The sequence below is a fragment of the Daucus carota genome, chromosome 6 (assembly GCF_001625215.2).
Source record: "Daucus carota subsp. sativus chromosome 6, DH1 v3.0, whole genome shotgun sequence".
NCBI classification, from domain to species: Eukaryota; Viridiplantae; Streptophyta; class Magnoliopsida; order Apiales; family Apiaceae; genus Daucus; species Daucus carota.
In genome coordinates, this window is record NC_030386.2 from 40,487,020 (window position 1) to 40,502,218 (window position 15,199).

At 34.9% G+C, this 15,199-nt stretch overlaps 3 protein-coding genes across 3 annotated transcripts; all 3 read left to right on the forward strand.

The window, feature by feature from the left end:
* Positions 1–1,104: 1,104 nt before the first annotated feature.
* LOC108227666 (FT-interacting protein 3) lies at positions 1,105–4,480 on the forward strand. The gene is made up of 2 exons (XM_017402941.2): positions 1,105–1,276; positions 1,803–4,480. Exon 2 carries the CDS (start codon positions 1,958–1,960, stop codon positions 4,286–4,288), a length of 2,331 nt encoding a protein of 776 aa, XP_017258430.1. The 5' UTR covers positions 1,105–1,276; positions 1,803–1,957; the 3' UTR covers positions 4,289–4,480.
* Positions 4,481–9,075: 4,595 nt separating this feature from the next.
* On the forward strand, positions 9,076–11,294 carry LOC135147302 (bZIP transcription factor TGA10-like). Its single transcript, XM_064080268.1, has 4 exons — positions 9,076–9,651; positions 9,788–9,897; positions 10,742–10,836; positions 11,014–11,294. The coding sequence occupies exons 1-4, from the start codon at positions 9,434–9,436 to the stop codon at positions 11,170–11,172; spliced, it is 582 nt and encodes a 193-aa protein (XP_063936338.1). The 5' UTR covers positions 9,076–9,433; the 3' UTR covers positions 11,173–11,294.
* A 122-nt stretch (positions 11,295–11,416) lies between these two features.
* LOC108226623 (bZIP transcription factor TGA10) lies at positions 11,417–14,414 on the forward strand. The gene is made up of 7 exons (XM_017401612.2): positions 11,417–11,505; positions 11,624–11,683; positions 11,835–11,915; positions 12,042–12,114; positions 12,267–12,538; positions 13,181–13,420; positions 14,020–14,414. Exons 3-7 carry the CDS (start codon positions 11,865–11,867, stop codon positions 14,167–14,169), a joined length of 786 nt encoding a protein of 261 aa, XP_017257101.2. The 5' UTR covers positions 11,417–11,505; positions 11,624–11,683; positions 11,835–11,864; the 3' UTR covers positions 14,170–14,414.
* Positions 14,415–15,199: the final 785 nt, after the last annotated feature.

Below are 15,199 nucleotides of genomic sequence, written 5' to 3' on the forward strand. Positions count from 1 at the left end.
ATTTCTCATAATCATGTATATTTATGGCAAATCTAGTTGAGTATAAAAATCTATCTTTAGATTTTCAAAGTCTATAATAAAATTTAGTTGGATATCTACAGCAGAACCTCCATAAATAATAATTTTATAATTATATTTGAAATGATTTATTAACCTTTTAATTTTGATAAATTACGAGTTACCAATATTTGCTCGATTGCGAAAAAATTGAGATTTCCTGTATAGCCGTTTAAGTAATAAAGAAAAAAAGAAGTGGGGCCCAGAGGAAAAGCAAAAGAATATCTGTACATAGGTATGGCAACGGGTCGGATCGGGTCGGGTTTCTTGAGATCCAGACCCGATCCATTATATTTCGGGTCGGGTCGGATTCGGGTCCGGGTCCGAAAAATGAAGATCCAGATCCGATCCGTCGGGTTTTTTCGGGTTTCGGTTCGGGTTCGGGTCTAATTCGGGTATTTTAAAAAAAAATGAAATACAAATTAAAAATTATATATCTATAAAAAATGTGATTATGGATTATTTTTTTTAACTTTAGAAATATAAAAAAGGGAATTACAGGCTTCATTTATTACAATAAACACGTGAAACATGTTAACTCAATTGTATACAATCATTCAACCTATCATTTATATTTTATTATTTTTATTGTATATAGATTTTTTAATGCACAATAATTAAGTAAAATAAAATATTGATGAAATAAATATAAATTCTATATTGCAAATATAAAATTAAGTGAAATGTTAATATTCATACCTAATAATTCATAATATTTCAATATATATACTTTACATTCAACATATATATATATATATATATATAAAATATTTTGTATCGGGTTTTTATCGGGTTTCGGGTTCGGATCGGGTTTAAATCGGGTTTCGGGTCGGGTCTCGGGTCGGAATACCTGAGATCCAGATCCAGATCCAAATTTTTTCGGGTCCAAAAATAAGATCCAGATCCGGATCCAAATCCAAAAAAATCGGGTTCGGGTAGACCCAATCGGATCGGAACGAGTCGGGTATCCATCGGGTCGGGTAGAAATGCCATCTCTATCTGTACACCTGTGAAAAAACAAGAGTAATAAAATAATAATAGAGAGTGTGTTTTGTCTTGTAGATAGACAAAGGTTCGGTGCGCTCTTGCATCTCTTTCTCTCTCATTTCTACATCTCTCTCTCTCTCTAAAACTCTCTCTAGGTTTAGTTTTCTATCAGAATCTGTAATCTCTGCTTCCATCTCATCACTCTCAATGGATTCTCCACTATGCTCTTGAGGTATATACACTCCTCTCTCTCTCTCTCTCTCTCTCTGTGTGTGTGTGTGTGTGTTTAAAGAGCTTTATTCTGTTCTGTTTTGAATCTTGCTAGTGCATTCTGATTTACATCTTCATAGATTCATATGTTTATTTTTATAGCGAGACTTATGTGTTTGATTTTGCTCCGCCTACATATTTACTTGCTTTTTTCTGTTGCTGTTGTAATTCTTAATTAAAGCACTAGGCACAAAATTAAAAAAAATTAAAAAAAAATCAATTATGTCAAGTGTTGTGTTTAAGTGTTCTTGTTAAAGCTCTCATCTCGCTTAGACATTTTGGATGTACAATGCTGAGTTTTTGGCATAGATGTTCAAGTATACAGATCCAATGGTTTCAAAAAGGGGAAGTAATCGATTCGTGTGGTCCTGGTTTATTTTGCTATTTTCGTGTTGTATCTAAATGAGATCTGGGTTTTTTGTATTTGGTTTGAGGTTTTCTTGCTTCTTTGTTTAGTAGGTAATTCTTTTCGAGTTTCGTGTGTTTAGGTAGCGACTTCAACGTAAAGGGAGCTTACATTTGGGGTTGAGTTATTGGGAAATATTAATTTCTGGAGCAAAGCTGCTTTCTTTACCAGTGCTGCCACTTGGACTGTTGTCTCACTCTTTGCGGTTTTAAACATTTGGAAGATTAAGCAAGTGAAATGATGCAGAGACCTCCCCATGAAGACTTCTCGCTCAAGGAGACCAAACCCCACCTTGGTGGTGGGAAGGCTACTGGTGATAAGCTCACAAGTACGTATGACCTTGTGGAGCAAATGCAGTACCTATATGTTAGAGTTGTAAAAGCTAAAGATTTGCCTGCCAAGGATCTTACTGGTAGCTGTGACCCGTACGTGGAGGTTAAGCTGGGAAACTACAAGGGCACCACACGCCATTTTGAGAAAAAATCAAATCCGGAGTGGTTGCAGATCTTTGCCTTCTCCAAGGATCGAATTCAGGCCTCTGTACTGGAAGTAACTGTGAAAGACAAGGATGTGTTGAAGGATGATTTCATGGGTAGGGTTCTGTTTGACCTCAATGAGGTTCCCAAACGGGTTCCACCTGATAGTCCTCTCGCTGCACAGTGGTATAGGCTGGAAGATAGGAATGGGAATAAACTTAAGGGAGAGCTCATGTTGGCCGTGTGGTGGGGTACCCAAGCCGACGAAGCATTTCCCGAAGCATGGCATTCAGATGCAGCAACTGTTAGTGGTGCTGACAGTCTTTCAAGCATTCGCTCAAAGGTGTATCTCTCACCCAAGCTTTGGTATCTAAGGGTCAATGTGATTGAAGCACAGGATTTGATTCCCACCGATAAGACGAGGTTTCCGGATGTTTTTGTCAAGGCTCAACTAGGAATTCAAACTCTAAGAACAAGAAGTTCTATGAGCAAATCGATCAATCCAATGTGGAATGAAGACTTGATGTTTGTGGCTGCAGAACCATTTGAAGAGCCCTTAATTTTGAGCGTGGAAGACAGAGTTGCTCCAAACAAGGATGAGGTTCTAGGACGGTGTGCTATTCCCTTGCAGTACGTGGACAGGAGGTTAGACCATAAACCCTTGCATACTAAGTGGTACACACTTGAGAAGCATGTCATTATTACTGAGGGAGATAAGAAGAAGGAGATTAAATTCTCAAGTCGGATTCATATGAGAATCTGTCTGGAAGGCGGTTATCATGTATTGGATGAATCCACACATTACAGTAGTGATCTTAGACCGACTGCAAAGCAGTTGTGGAAGTCCAGCATTGGGGTTCTTGAGGTGGGTATCCTGAATGCTCAGGGTTTATCACCGATGAAGACAAAAGATGGAAGGGCAACAACAGATGCTTACTGTGTTGCCAAGTACGGGCAGAAGTGGGTCCGAACACGGACGATCATAGATAGTGCTGCCCCCAAGTGGAATGAACAGTATACCTGGGAAGTTTTTGATCCTTGTACCGTTATAACTGTTGGAGTGTTTGATAATTGTCATCTTCATGGCGGGGATAAGGCTGGTGGAGCAAGGGATTCGCGGATTGGAAAGGTCAGAATTCGCCTTTCTACTCTTGAAACAGACAGGGTTTACACACATTCATATCCGCTTTTGGTTTTGCATCCAACTGGTGTAAAGAAAATGGGTGAAATTCATTTGGCTGTGAGGTTTACATGCTCTTCTTTGCTAAATATGATGAACATGTACTCGCAACCACTATTGCCCAAGATGCATTATGTCAATCCATTAACTGTGAGTCAGCTCGATAGTTTGAGGCACCAGGCCACTCAGATTGTCTCCATGAGGCTTAGTCGTGCTGAGCCACCTCTTAGAAAAGAGGTAGTGGAGTATATGCTTGATGTTGGATCTCACATGTGGAGTATGAGAAGAAGTAAAGCTAACTTCTTTAGAATTATGGGAGTTTTCGGTGGACTGATTGCTGTTGGCAAATGGTTTGATCAGATTTGCAACTGGAAGAATCCCATAACCACTGTTCTGATACACATTTTATTCTTGATTTTGGTATTATATCCAGAACTAATACTACCAACCATTTTCCTCTACCTCTTCTTAATTGGAGTTTGGTACTACAGATGGAGGCCAAGACATCCTCCTCACATGGACACTCGCCTCTCTTGTGCTGATAATGCACATCCTGATGAACTGGATGAGGAATTTGATACCTTTCCAACTTCACGCCCTGCTGACATTGTTAGGATGAGATATGATCGGTTGAGAAGTATTGCTGGAAGAATACAGACTGTGGTCGGTGACTTGGCAACTCAAGGGGAGAGGCTGCAGTCTTTGTTAAGCTGGAGAGATCCCAGAGCTACTGCACTTTTTGTAATTTTCTGCTTGGTTGCGGCAATTGTTCTCTATGTCACTCCTTTCCAAGTTGTGGCCCTTATTGCAGGATTCTATGTGCTAAGGCATCCCAGGTTCCGTCACAAGCTTCCTTCTGTCCCCCTCAATTTCTTCCGGAGATTGCCAGCAAGGACCGACTGTATGCTATGAGCAGCCAGTAACTGTGGCTTCGTTTGGTATTCTAGCTATTCTGTTCTCTATGTTGTGTAAGATAGTGCTGTGAAACTAGTAGTTGTTGGTTTAAGATTCATTATATGTGTTTCTTAAGAATTCAGTTTAAAAGCCCAACTCTGCATCAAGCACATCATTTTGGTTTGTTATTGGAGTTTTTTTGTTTTTTAATTGGTCTGTTTTCTTTATCTCAGCAGTCAATTAGATTATTATGTTTTGTTGAAACTTGAAACTGCAGATGTCCTATTTTAATGTCACATGTTTCTTTTTCTGTAACCGTTGAAATGTGATTTGAATCTTCGATTCCATGAGCACATTTCGCAGAAGAAATGGAACATGAATTGTTGTTGACTGGTTGATGCTCGAACAAATGAGGAGTTGGTTGATGCTCGAACAGATGAGTTTTGAAAATGACTTTTTTGATATTGGTTTTCGAAAGGTAAGCTGCTACTTGTAGAGTAGTTTTCACGTAGATTATGTTCAAATATTTGTAGCATCTCAAAGTTCTAAGTACTTGCTCTCGCAAATGAATTTCGTTTCCATATATACTTGGCTAGAACAACACACTTACTGAGTTGGAATCTATCTGTTTTATTAAAATTCAGCACATTCAACCGTTACTATTAATCATACTGCGATTAGTTTCGGAGAGAGAACGGCAAGATTTACTTATAAATTTTGGAATCTAGAGTTGAAGTTATTAAATTACAGGATGAAAAGTAGTGAGCTACACAGAATCTTCGACCTTTTCGAAGAATGCTTTATATTCAAGTTTATTCGCATCTTGTTTTCAATTGAGAGCGTTTAAATGATATTTTGTACATGTGTAAAATTCGTGAATTGTGTCACTTTAATATATTTGATCTTACGTGTTTTGATTAAAATATGTTAATGTATGATTGGGTAACTTGATAATTTATTGATATTTTTTTTAAATATTATTGTTAATCACACTAGCTCGTTTAATTTTTATGATATCCATTTGGCATTCGGCTGCCAGCTGGTCTCTATGTGAAGTTATTCTCACAATAAAAGTAGTTTGTATGTGAATGTTAGCCTATATATGTGTGTGAAAAGTTTGTGCGAGGATTTTTTAAGGTTAAGGATCTATTCTAGAGTTGATCATTTCTCGGAATCTTCTAAAACCCATTGATAACGCCACCATTTTTATATCAAATTCGTAAGTAAATGAAGAATCCTAATGTGAGTAGAATTCTTATTTGGTAGAGGATTTTGTAGTAGATTGTGATTGAAATAATTGCGATGCCTATAGGGTTTAAAATAATAATGCACAAGTCGGATATTTTGTTGTAGATTCCACACCACTCACAATAGACACAACATAAGGCTGAATTTAACCACCGATAAGTTTGCTACAAACGAAATATAAACCCAAATTAATACTACTTCATACAATTTTCATATATATAATTCCCAATGTTAGTTCTAGCCTAAATTCTCTACCTCATTCACTATTACATAAATTGTGATGACAACGGTATCAAATATCATGGGCTTCCAGTGCTTGGGCCTTCTTTGGGCCTCCCAGAGTCCGTGAACCTTATAGGCTGTGTAATCGAATTCATAGTACGACTCCGTTCTTGTATTACTCCCTCCGTCTCGTTAAACTTTTCCTGTTTCAAATGTTGGGACTGTTCATAACATGAGACAAATTATTAATTTACGTCTAATCTATAAGACTAAATATAGTCATGAGTGATCTTGTTGGATTCGTATTTACGAGTACTTTAATACAGTGAAATTTTTATATTTAATACTAATACGAAATTAAAGATATTAACGATTAAAAATGTGTGTTGGCAAACGTGTCCGGTCAAAACAGGAAAAGTATTTAGAGACGGAGGGAGTACTAGTTACTTTCATATTTTGTCTTTTTGCTTAAGTTTTTGTGTGCACTTAGCATTCAGGGATTATCGTGTTGCTTGTTTGTATTTCTCACTTTCTTTCGTGTTTTAATTATGTTCTATTAACATCGAATTATTGCGGATGTTATCCTAACTTTAAAATGTTTTTGTTTTAAGTTGCACATAAATACCATGAGAGTGCTTTTTTTAATTCTTAACCAAAAGTTCGACTGTTTTTTTATGTGGCTGTATACCTAGATCCCAGGATAAATTAAAATCCCAGTTAAGTACCCATGTACATTACAAGGACAACTTCAAATTTTAATTGAGTACCCAAAATTTATAAAAATACAAAAAGATATTATTATATCAGGATTGAATACAGATCTTAATTAAATAGTCATATACATTTTATTGGGCCTATTAAATATCAAATCTATTTGTTGGAGAGGAGTAGTGATCAAGGTGTTGTGGTGCCTTATTTTAACTCAGTAAGTAATACCATGGACATAATGACTTTCAATTCTAATGTGTAGTATTTTTGTATATTCTGACCTTCCGTTGCCTGAACGAGGAAATATTTGGACATATTGGGTAAACAAGATATTCTAATAAAATCACATTTGAACATTATAATTTAAACACATCTCTTGGGCCTATTTATATTAAAATCTATTTTAGCGAGCCTGACTATTAAAAACATTTTTAACGCGCTTATTAGAATTATATATATCCAAAAACATCTATAAACCTACTTACTTAGATCTATTTTAAAAGTCACCTCTAAAACGAAATGAAATATAAATATTGAAATATGTACTATATTATTAAATTGCAAATGTTAAAATTATAAAGTCACTCGTGTATCGCACGTGATATAAGCTAATAATGATGAAAAGAGTTTAATCAGAATATTTGGGATTGTTAATAAAGTTTAAGTAAAATTGTAAATCCAAGGAAAATTTAATATTATCAACAATAAATTTTGTAACTTGTAACTTTAGTTAAATTTACTACTCGATTGTCGATAACGGATAGATATGAAGATATATATCACCAAAGTAGATATATCTTTCAACTAGCCCACATCACCACTATACGTGTCAATATTATGAAACTGAACATCCAAGAATTCGATTCTTATAGAAGTGCCACGTAGTTGCGATTAACAACCTACGTGTCAAATCGTGGAAGCATTTAAACAAAAATAAATAGTTATAACATAAAGCTTGCTCACACTTTATATAAATGAATAAAATGTAATAGTATTTGATATATATAATGTAGAGCTCTGATGTAAAGAAAAATGTACCAAGAGACTTAAGAATGAAATATTTATAATAATGAAATGTGATATTTAAATAATCTTTATTTAAAAGTGTACTTGTAAAATATTAAGTTAGTGAAGTGATATTGGACCGCCTTTGTTTCAAGCAAGTGTACATTCCCCTTTTTTCTTTGTTCAATTTTTTCAAAAGATCTTTAGTCGAACCAATATGTTGCTCGTCATTCCAACACAATTTCAATTTGGTATACTTGAATGGTCGATTTCTTTTATGAATTAGAGCTCACTAATGTCTAAATAGGTTTGGTCATAAACCTAATTGCTTACTTCCCTAACACACAGATCCTCGACCCTCTGGAATATCTTTATTGCAAAAAGATTACGCAGTTCAATTATATATTAAATATTTGGGATATTCTCTATAGTACCATTTTATAATTGGCTTTTATTGCTTCTATATGGGTAACCTTGTATATTTGATATTCACATATAGTACCCTTAATACCGTTTTGTTAAGTAAAACGTAATGAAAATGATTTTGGATTATAAAAAAATTATATTTGTAATCTTTGTGAAAAAGTATACTCCCTCCCACTTAAATGTTTACATTTGGGTTGAGCATGAAGGTTAAGAAAATATGTAACTTAATATGAAAAAATTAGAAACGTGAAGATAGTGGTGGGACCGGTTGATATTTAATCTATAAAGTGAGTTAGTGGAGAAAAACATACTCCGTCCCAAATGTTTACATTTGGATTGGGTATAGAGGTTAAGAAAATAAGTAATTTAGTATGAAAAAGTTAGAAAAGTGAAGGTATTGGTGGGACCGGTTGATATTTAATGTATAAAGTATAGTGGAGAAAAATAATAAGAGTAGTTGATTTTTATATTATAGAAGTTTCCTATATTTGGTAAGTTTTGAGATGTAAAGAATTGGATGAGATATCTCAGATTGGAAAATGTAAAGAAAGGGTTGGGACAGGGGAAGTATGAAATAGATAAATGAGTGATATATATTCAAAGTCCCGACCGAACTTTGACCATTAATATCTCCCACATTTTGATTGAAGAGTCTATCTTAAGTTAAAAGATTTCAAATATACAATATGGTTCAACGTTTGAAAGCAATTATATAACGTTTTACTTAACATAAGGATATTATATGTGAAAAACCAAATTACGATGTTACCACAGATAAAAGCAAATAATGTGACGGTGCCGGTCGGAAAAACCAATTGTACAATAATACCATAGTGAATCCATAAACATTTTCTAAAATATATTTGTAGATACATATATGTTTATTTATTCCACGGGCTTGGCTAAGAATTAAGAATTATATCTATGGGCATTTTTGTCATTCAAAAGCAAAGACCCAGAACAAGGCAGCCGCAGTGCAATTTCCGTAGACTTACGTTGGGCAGTAATACTTCCCGGTCTTGAGTTGTTTTTGCGGATTACAGTCTATTTTTAGATTGAAAAAGAGATAAGGCCAGAAAAAAAGAATAGAAGGTAAATTTAAAGAGGGCACCGCAATTCTTGAAATTTTGGTATTGAAAAACTCGTCCGGTAGCGAATAGTGGAGAGAAAAATTTGAAAATGAAAAGAAAGAAAACTTTCTTTCTGAAAAATTGTCTTTTGCTTCTTTAGCATTCAATACTCTCCTCTTCTCTTTCTTTTTATTTCTATCCTCTCACCTAAAATCTTTGTTCAGTTCTGCAACCGACTCTGTCTAGATTCATCTATCCATTTATAATTAACTAATGCTGCATGGTAGTACTCAATTTCAAATATGAGTTATTATTGTTATTTGTGTAGATTGTAGATAGATATCAAAATATATGTGAACTGCTGCCTGCTAGCATGCATCCGTTTCAGAGCCATTAGTATATATACACCCACATATATATAACCCCTGTACTTATCTCTACAATCTGTCATATTACTTGTTACTCTCATTTCTCCTCTAAAAGAATGGGTACTTTGCCAAGAAGCCTTCTTCAGTCCAATATAGCTACTTCGGAGCAAGAAAGCAAGCTTCTTTCTGCATCTAATGAAGCTTCTCCTTTCATGTCTAGTTCAAGCAAAAACCAAGTTTCAGATCGTCATCAGTTTCATCATCAGATCCCTTCCGGTGTCATGATTCAACCTAACTCATCATCCTCAACCCTTAATCCTTCATCCAGTTTCATGTAACTTTAATTAGTGCCCTGTCTATTTATCTATTATCTATTTAGCTGTCTTTATAACTATGGCCCATATATTTAAGTTTCTTTGTCTTTTTTTAATATTTAATTTCAACTTTTATGTTTCGGTGTGCCTAAGCAGGGATAAAGATGGAGCAGGACCATATGATCTTGGTGAATTCGATCAAGCACTCTTTCTTTACCTTGATGGACAAAACCCTAACTCATCTGTCTCACTCCAAGAACAGAACAGTGAGTTTGGGGTTTTTTTCTTAATTATGATTATTCAAACCCCCACCACACACACAATCAAATCATTTCCTAGTCCCTAATTAAATCATTTCGAACTCAAGTAGTGTTGTGGGATTTTGATTTGATATTGTTTTATTTTCTCGGGACAGCGCTGTTTTAAAAAGCATAAGAGAGCTATTTGTGTACTTTGTTAGACCACACTTTTTTTTGACCAACACAAAAAACTGAGAATTTTTTTGAGGCCTTGCCAGCAAACCTAGCCAACAAACTGTAATCACTCATGTATTTTTCCTGGACTTTTTATGGCTTCTCTGCAACCGCTATGATCTAAAAGCAACCTAGGCGCTTAGGCAGATTGAGCACCTACGTTTTGTGAAAATCTAACCAGTATGCACTTTTCAGGGGAAAATCGCAGGAAAAAACTATCTTTTCAATTAATGTGACAACAATAGAAAAAATTAATCAGTTTGTTTTGTTAATATTCATCTGATTATTTGGCAGATTATTCTTCCGGTTAACCACTTGAATGAAGTCTAAATGCCTAAACCGGTGTACCTATTTAAAATAAGTCCCTGCATAAATTAAATGCTAGCACTTTCACACACATATCTATATACAATATACGGAGCATATGTGTATGTATCTATTGTTTTGGAGGCTCTTGTCTTTGTTTTTCTAACTTTCCCTCTTTCTCTTAATTTTTTTTTTAACAAAAGAGATACAGATGCATGCCCCAAATTTACACCTACACTTGATCACTTTGAAAAAGTCTACACCTAATCATATAATTCTCAAAAGATTCTAAAATAGTTGTATTGGTTAACTGATGTGGTTTTATATGCAGCAGCAGCAGCAGCAGCTAATATCGGGGTGAGGCCTCCAACACTCAACATATTCCCATCTCAGCCTATGCATGTGGAACCTTCATCATCAACAAAGGTATCATAGATTAATCAAGCTCCTTTTATATATATATGTCAGCAACTAACTAACTGTTACGATATATGTTCCAATGCTCCATCACTTTTTTATTTAAATGCCAAAGTTTGTAAAAAGTAATGATCAAAGCAAGATTACATTCAATAATGGATTTATATATATATATATCTTTTGCAGGTAAGTGCGATAAGCTTGGTTAACCCAGCAATTGTTGGGTCTAAGAGACCATTATCTGAGACCTCTGAGCAAAAAGCTACTGTTGTTAATGTCCCTTCTGCTGACCCTCAACCACCTAAAGGTGTCAAGGTAAGAGTGTGTATATATACTAGTTGTTAATGTCCCTTCTGCTGACCCTCAACCACCTAAAGGTGTCAAGGTAAGAGTGTGTATATATACTAGACGTACTGATCGCATACAACAGGCACATTCAAAACACCCACAGACATGTACACCACATACGTCCGCAGAAAATATAAAGCTTATGTGTAACATATATAATTTACTATCTTTTATATACACAGACACATAGCTTAACTATATATTTAGCAATTTTTATATCTTTTTATCGCTATTGATATTTTTTTCGGTTAATTGTTGCAGCGTGAGGGAAACTCAAGCCGGGGGGGTGCCAATCCAGAGAATGACCGGCCTAAAACACCTGATGCTAAGGTGATCCCTGCTTCAATTAATTTTTAATACAACCTTTAAATTAGAATTTTTTTGAATATTATGGATTATGATTTTTGAATGGATGAAAGAGTTGTTTGATTGGTACTTTGGTGAGCAGACACTAAGGAGACTTGCTCAGAATCGAGAAGCAGCTAGGAAAAGCAGGCTTAGGAAAAAGGTTAGTTAAATACTTAGATTTATATGCAAGTAATTATTCACTTTAAGTTGAAGACCTATCTATCAGCTATGAATTTACATTACTATTTTGGACAAGCTCATTACTATATTTAATTACTAACAAGTTTTTTTTAAAAAAAAATACTCGACAGGCTTATATTCAGCAGCTAGAGAACAGCAGGATGAAGCTTACTCAATTGGAGCAGCAGATACAAAAAACAGCTAGAGCTCAAGTCAGTTGATTTTCCTTCATGCAGTTATTGTTAATACTTAGTACTAGCTAGTAGTAAGCTCTTTACTTTTCTATTTATGGGACAATACTTGGTTTTGTGTATTTATCAATTAAATAATGATATCAGGGATATGCAACTGCTGGAAGTTCTCTTGCAGCAGAACATGGACTTCCTGTTGGAATGGGAAACCTCAATTCAGGTGGTCACTTAATCAATTTGATTTATAACTTTTGAGTAAATTTATATATAAACACACTACAAACATATAGCTATAAATCAGTGTAAAAAATATATGAATTGCTATCTTTAAATAATATATTTAGATTAAAGTAATTATGAGAATAGTCTTAGATGCAGTGATATTTGATGTGGAGTACGCGAGATGGCTTGAGGAACACCAGCGGATGATGTGCGAGTTGCGAGCAGCAGTGCAACAGCATATAGGAGAGGATGAGCTGAGGCTTTTTGTTGAGAATTGCTTGTCTCATTTTAATGAGGTCATTAATCTCAAAAGCATGCTTGCAAAAACTGATGTTTTTCATCTTCTCTCTGGTACTTGGAAAACTCCTGCTGAGCGTTGCTTTATGTGGATTGGTGGCTTCCGCCCCTCTGAAATCATTAAGGTAATCTCTCCATTTATATGCATATACATATATACATACACACTAAACACGTGCATGTATATGTGCATCTTGGCCTATCTATCTATTTTATCGCTAAGAATAAATCTTGGCATACATCCTTATTCACTACAAAAACTCACTACCACCATTTTAAGGATGATTTGTGGACCCATTCATTCGCTCTCCGGTAAAGTTATCATATTTATAAAATGTATAAAGGATAGTGAGATTATAAATCATTCCTGAATTAATGGTAGTATGTTTTTGTAATTAATCGTTAACAAGTAATTATAATTTTCTCTTTTCTTTCGATTTAAATGTTTAACCAAATTAATATATTCAGCGCATAATCTAGTTTCTTGAGAGGTAGGGAAACATATCGACACTACTAGAAATAGTCGATTATATATGTGATTAATGCATTTAGTTGGTGAACATGGTGTATGGAGAATATATGACGTGTTTTTATTCGAATTAAATTTACAATTTGAAGACATGATAGCTTTATTTAGTTGGTGAACAAGAAAGTTGCAAAAAAAAAAAAAATTCAACTTGTTTTTCCTTTTGATTTAAACATGATATATCTTCTTCTTTTTTTTAATCTGAGAGTAATATATGTAATCTGGGAATGTGATGCTGCAGATGATTCCAAGCCAAATTGAGCCCTTGTCGGAACAACAGCTGATGGCTTTATATGGATTACAGCAATCCACACTGGAGGCTGAGGAAGCACTGTCACAAGGTCTTGATTCTCTGAATCAATCCCTATCGAATGTGATTGTTTCTGATTCTCTCACTTCTCCTGCAAATATGGCAAACTACATGGAACAGATGAGTGTGGCCATGGCAAAGCTCTCCACTCTTGAAGGTTTCGTGAGACAGGTACGTACATATCTCTCTTCATTTCTAACATTCCCGCTTGCACCAACTACACACACATCCTTGTCCTTGTCTAATGTTTATATACATATATACCTTCAGGGAGAGGGAAGAATTATAGCAAATGGTCATCTTTTTAATATTATATATATGCACGTACGTTTGGATATACAAGTCACAAACATTTAGCTGATAATTTTTTGGCCCACAAATAATTTTAAGTATATTATTCTGCCCATATTTGAATGATGTGATTGCTGTAACCGTTTGACTAAAAACGTACAAACTGTTGGAACTCGAGGCAGCACCTATTTGTAACTTGCCCTTTTGACCTCAAACAGAAAACACTCTACAAATTTCAGACACAGTTTACTGGATGCATGAGTTTCCAAAAATGCAGTTAGTTTCAGACAGTTTTTGATTCTCTGCTTAAACTTCCTGATTCCTAGAAAGTTTTTGAGTCTGCTCAAACTTCCTGATTCCTACTTGTGATCGATCAGTTTACCACTTATAAATATCAGTCGCTAACTGGGTTTTTGTAATTATGAATTCAAAGCAACGTAAATTAGTTGTAAATTAATTTGGTGAATTACTGGCTGCAGGCGGATAGTTTGAGGCACCAGACATTTCATCGCTTGCATCAACTCCTGACGACTCGTCAATCAGCAAAGAGTGTATTGGCAATTGCGGAATATTTCCATCGTCTCCGCACCCTCAGTTCCCTTTGGGTGGCTCGCCCTCGTCATGATTAATGAAGAAGATAGTGCCATCTCCTGCATTAGCAGCTTGTTTAATCATCGTTGGCTGTATGTTGTGTTGTTTTCTGTTGTGTTGTCTCTCCTATGTTAGCAGCAGCTTGTTTAATCATCGTTGGCTACATGTTGTGTTGTGATGTAGTAGTATAAGATTTATGGGTTATGTACATGAACCTACCTAGATCGCAAGTGGTTAAGCATGAATTTCTATGTATGAACAAAGTCGCTAAGTTTGAGAGTGATATTGTGTATTGTGATTTCTAGTAGAGAACATATTAAGTAGATAATCATCTGGATTGGCTATTGCTATTTGCTTGTATGCATATAATCATTTGCTGTTGCTTATATACGTGCATGTTGGGTCGGACCAGAAAGACGATAGAAAAATAATAATATGACTTCATAACTGAGGATTATTAGGAGGGAGTAATCAGTTTAGGGCTGAGCATTCGGTGGATTTAAAAAATGGGAAAAATCTCAAATTGGTCACGAGCCTGTAGTATCAAAAGTTATATCAAATTTAACGGGGTCTCATTCGTACCACTTTAATAGCGGATAATGATATGTCCGTTAGTTTGACTGATTGACCGGATGGAAAGATGACGTGGCTAACACACCGGATGGAAAGATGACGTGGCTAACACACAGACGGAGTGGCTTGTGACTTAGATTGTGGTGACGGGAAAAAAAGGAAGATAAAAATAAAATAAATTAAACTAATAAAAACCAAACATGAATTGATGGTGCAATGGATTGTTTACTGTTATCTGCCGCAATTTCAATAGTTATCGAAGGAGATTTTTCCGGATAGGTAACAGGAGACTGCCAGTTTATTACTCTAAAAAACTGAAAAAATCATAAATTTCATATATTTTTTTATAAAATTTATATTTCATTAGTAATAATAAAATATTCTGATTATATATTTGAAACAAAGTTTTGATATTATTTATTCACTTTTCAAATTTATTAAGTAACTACTTTTTTTTATTTGACGCACAATTTTAAATATTTTGTCTAAATAATA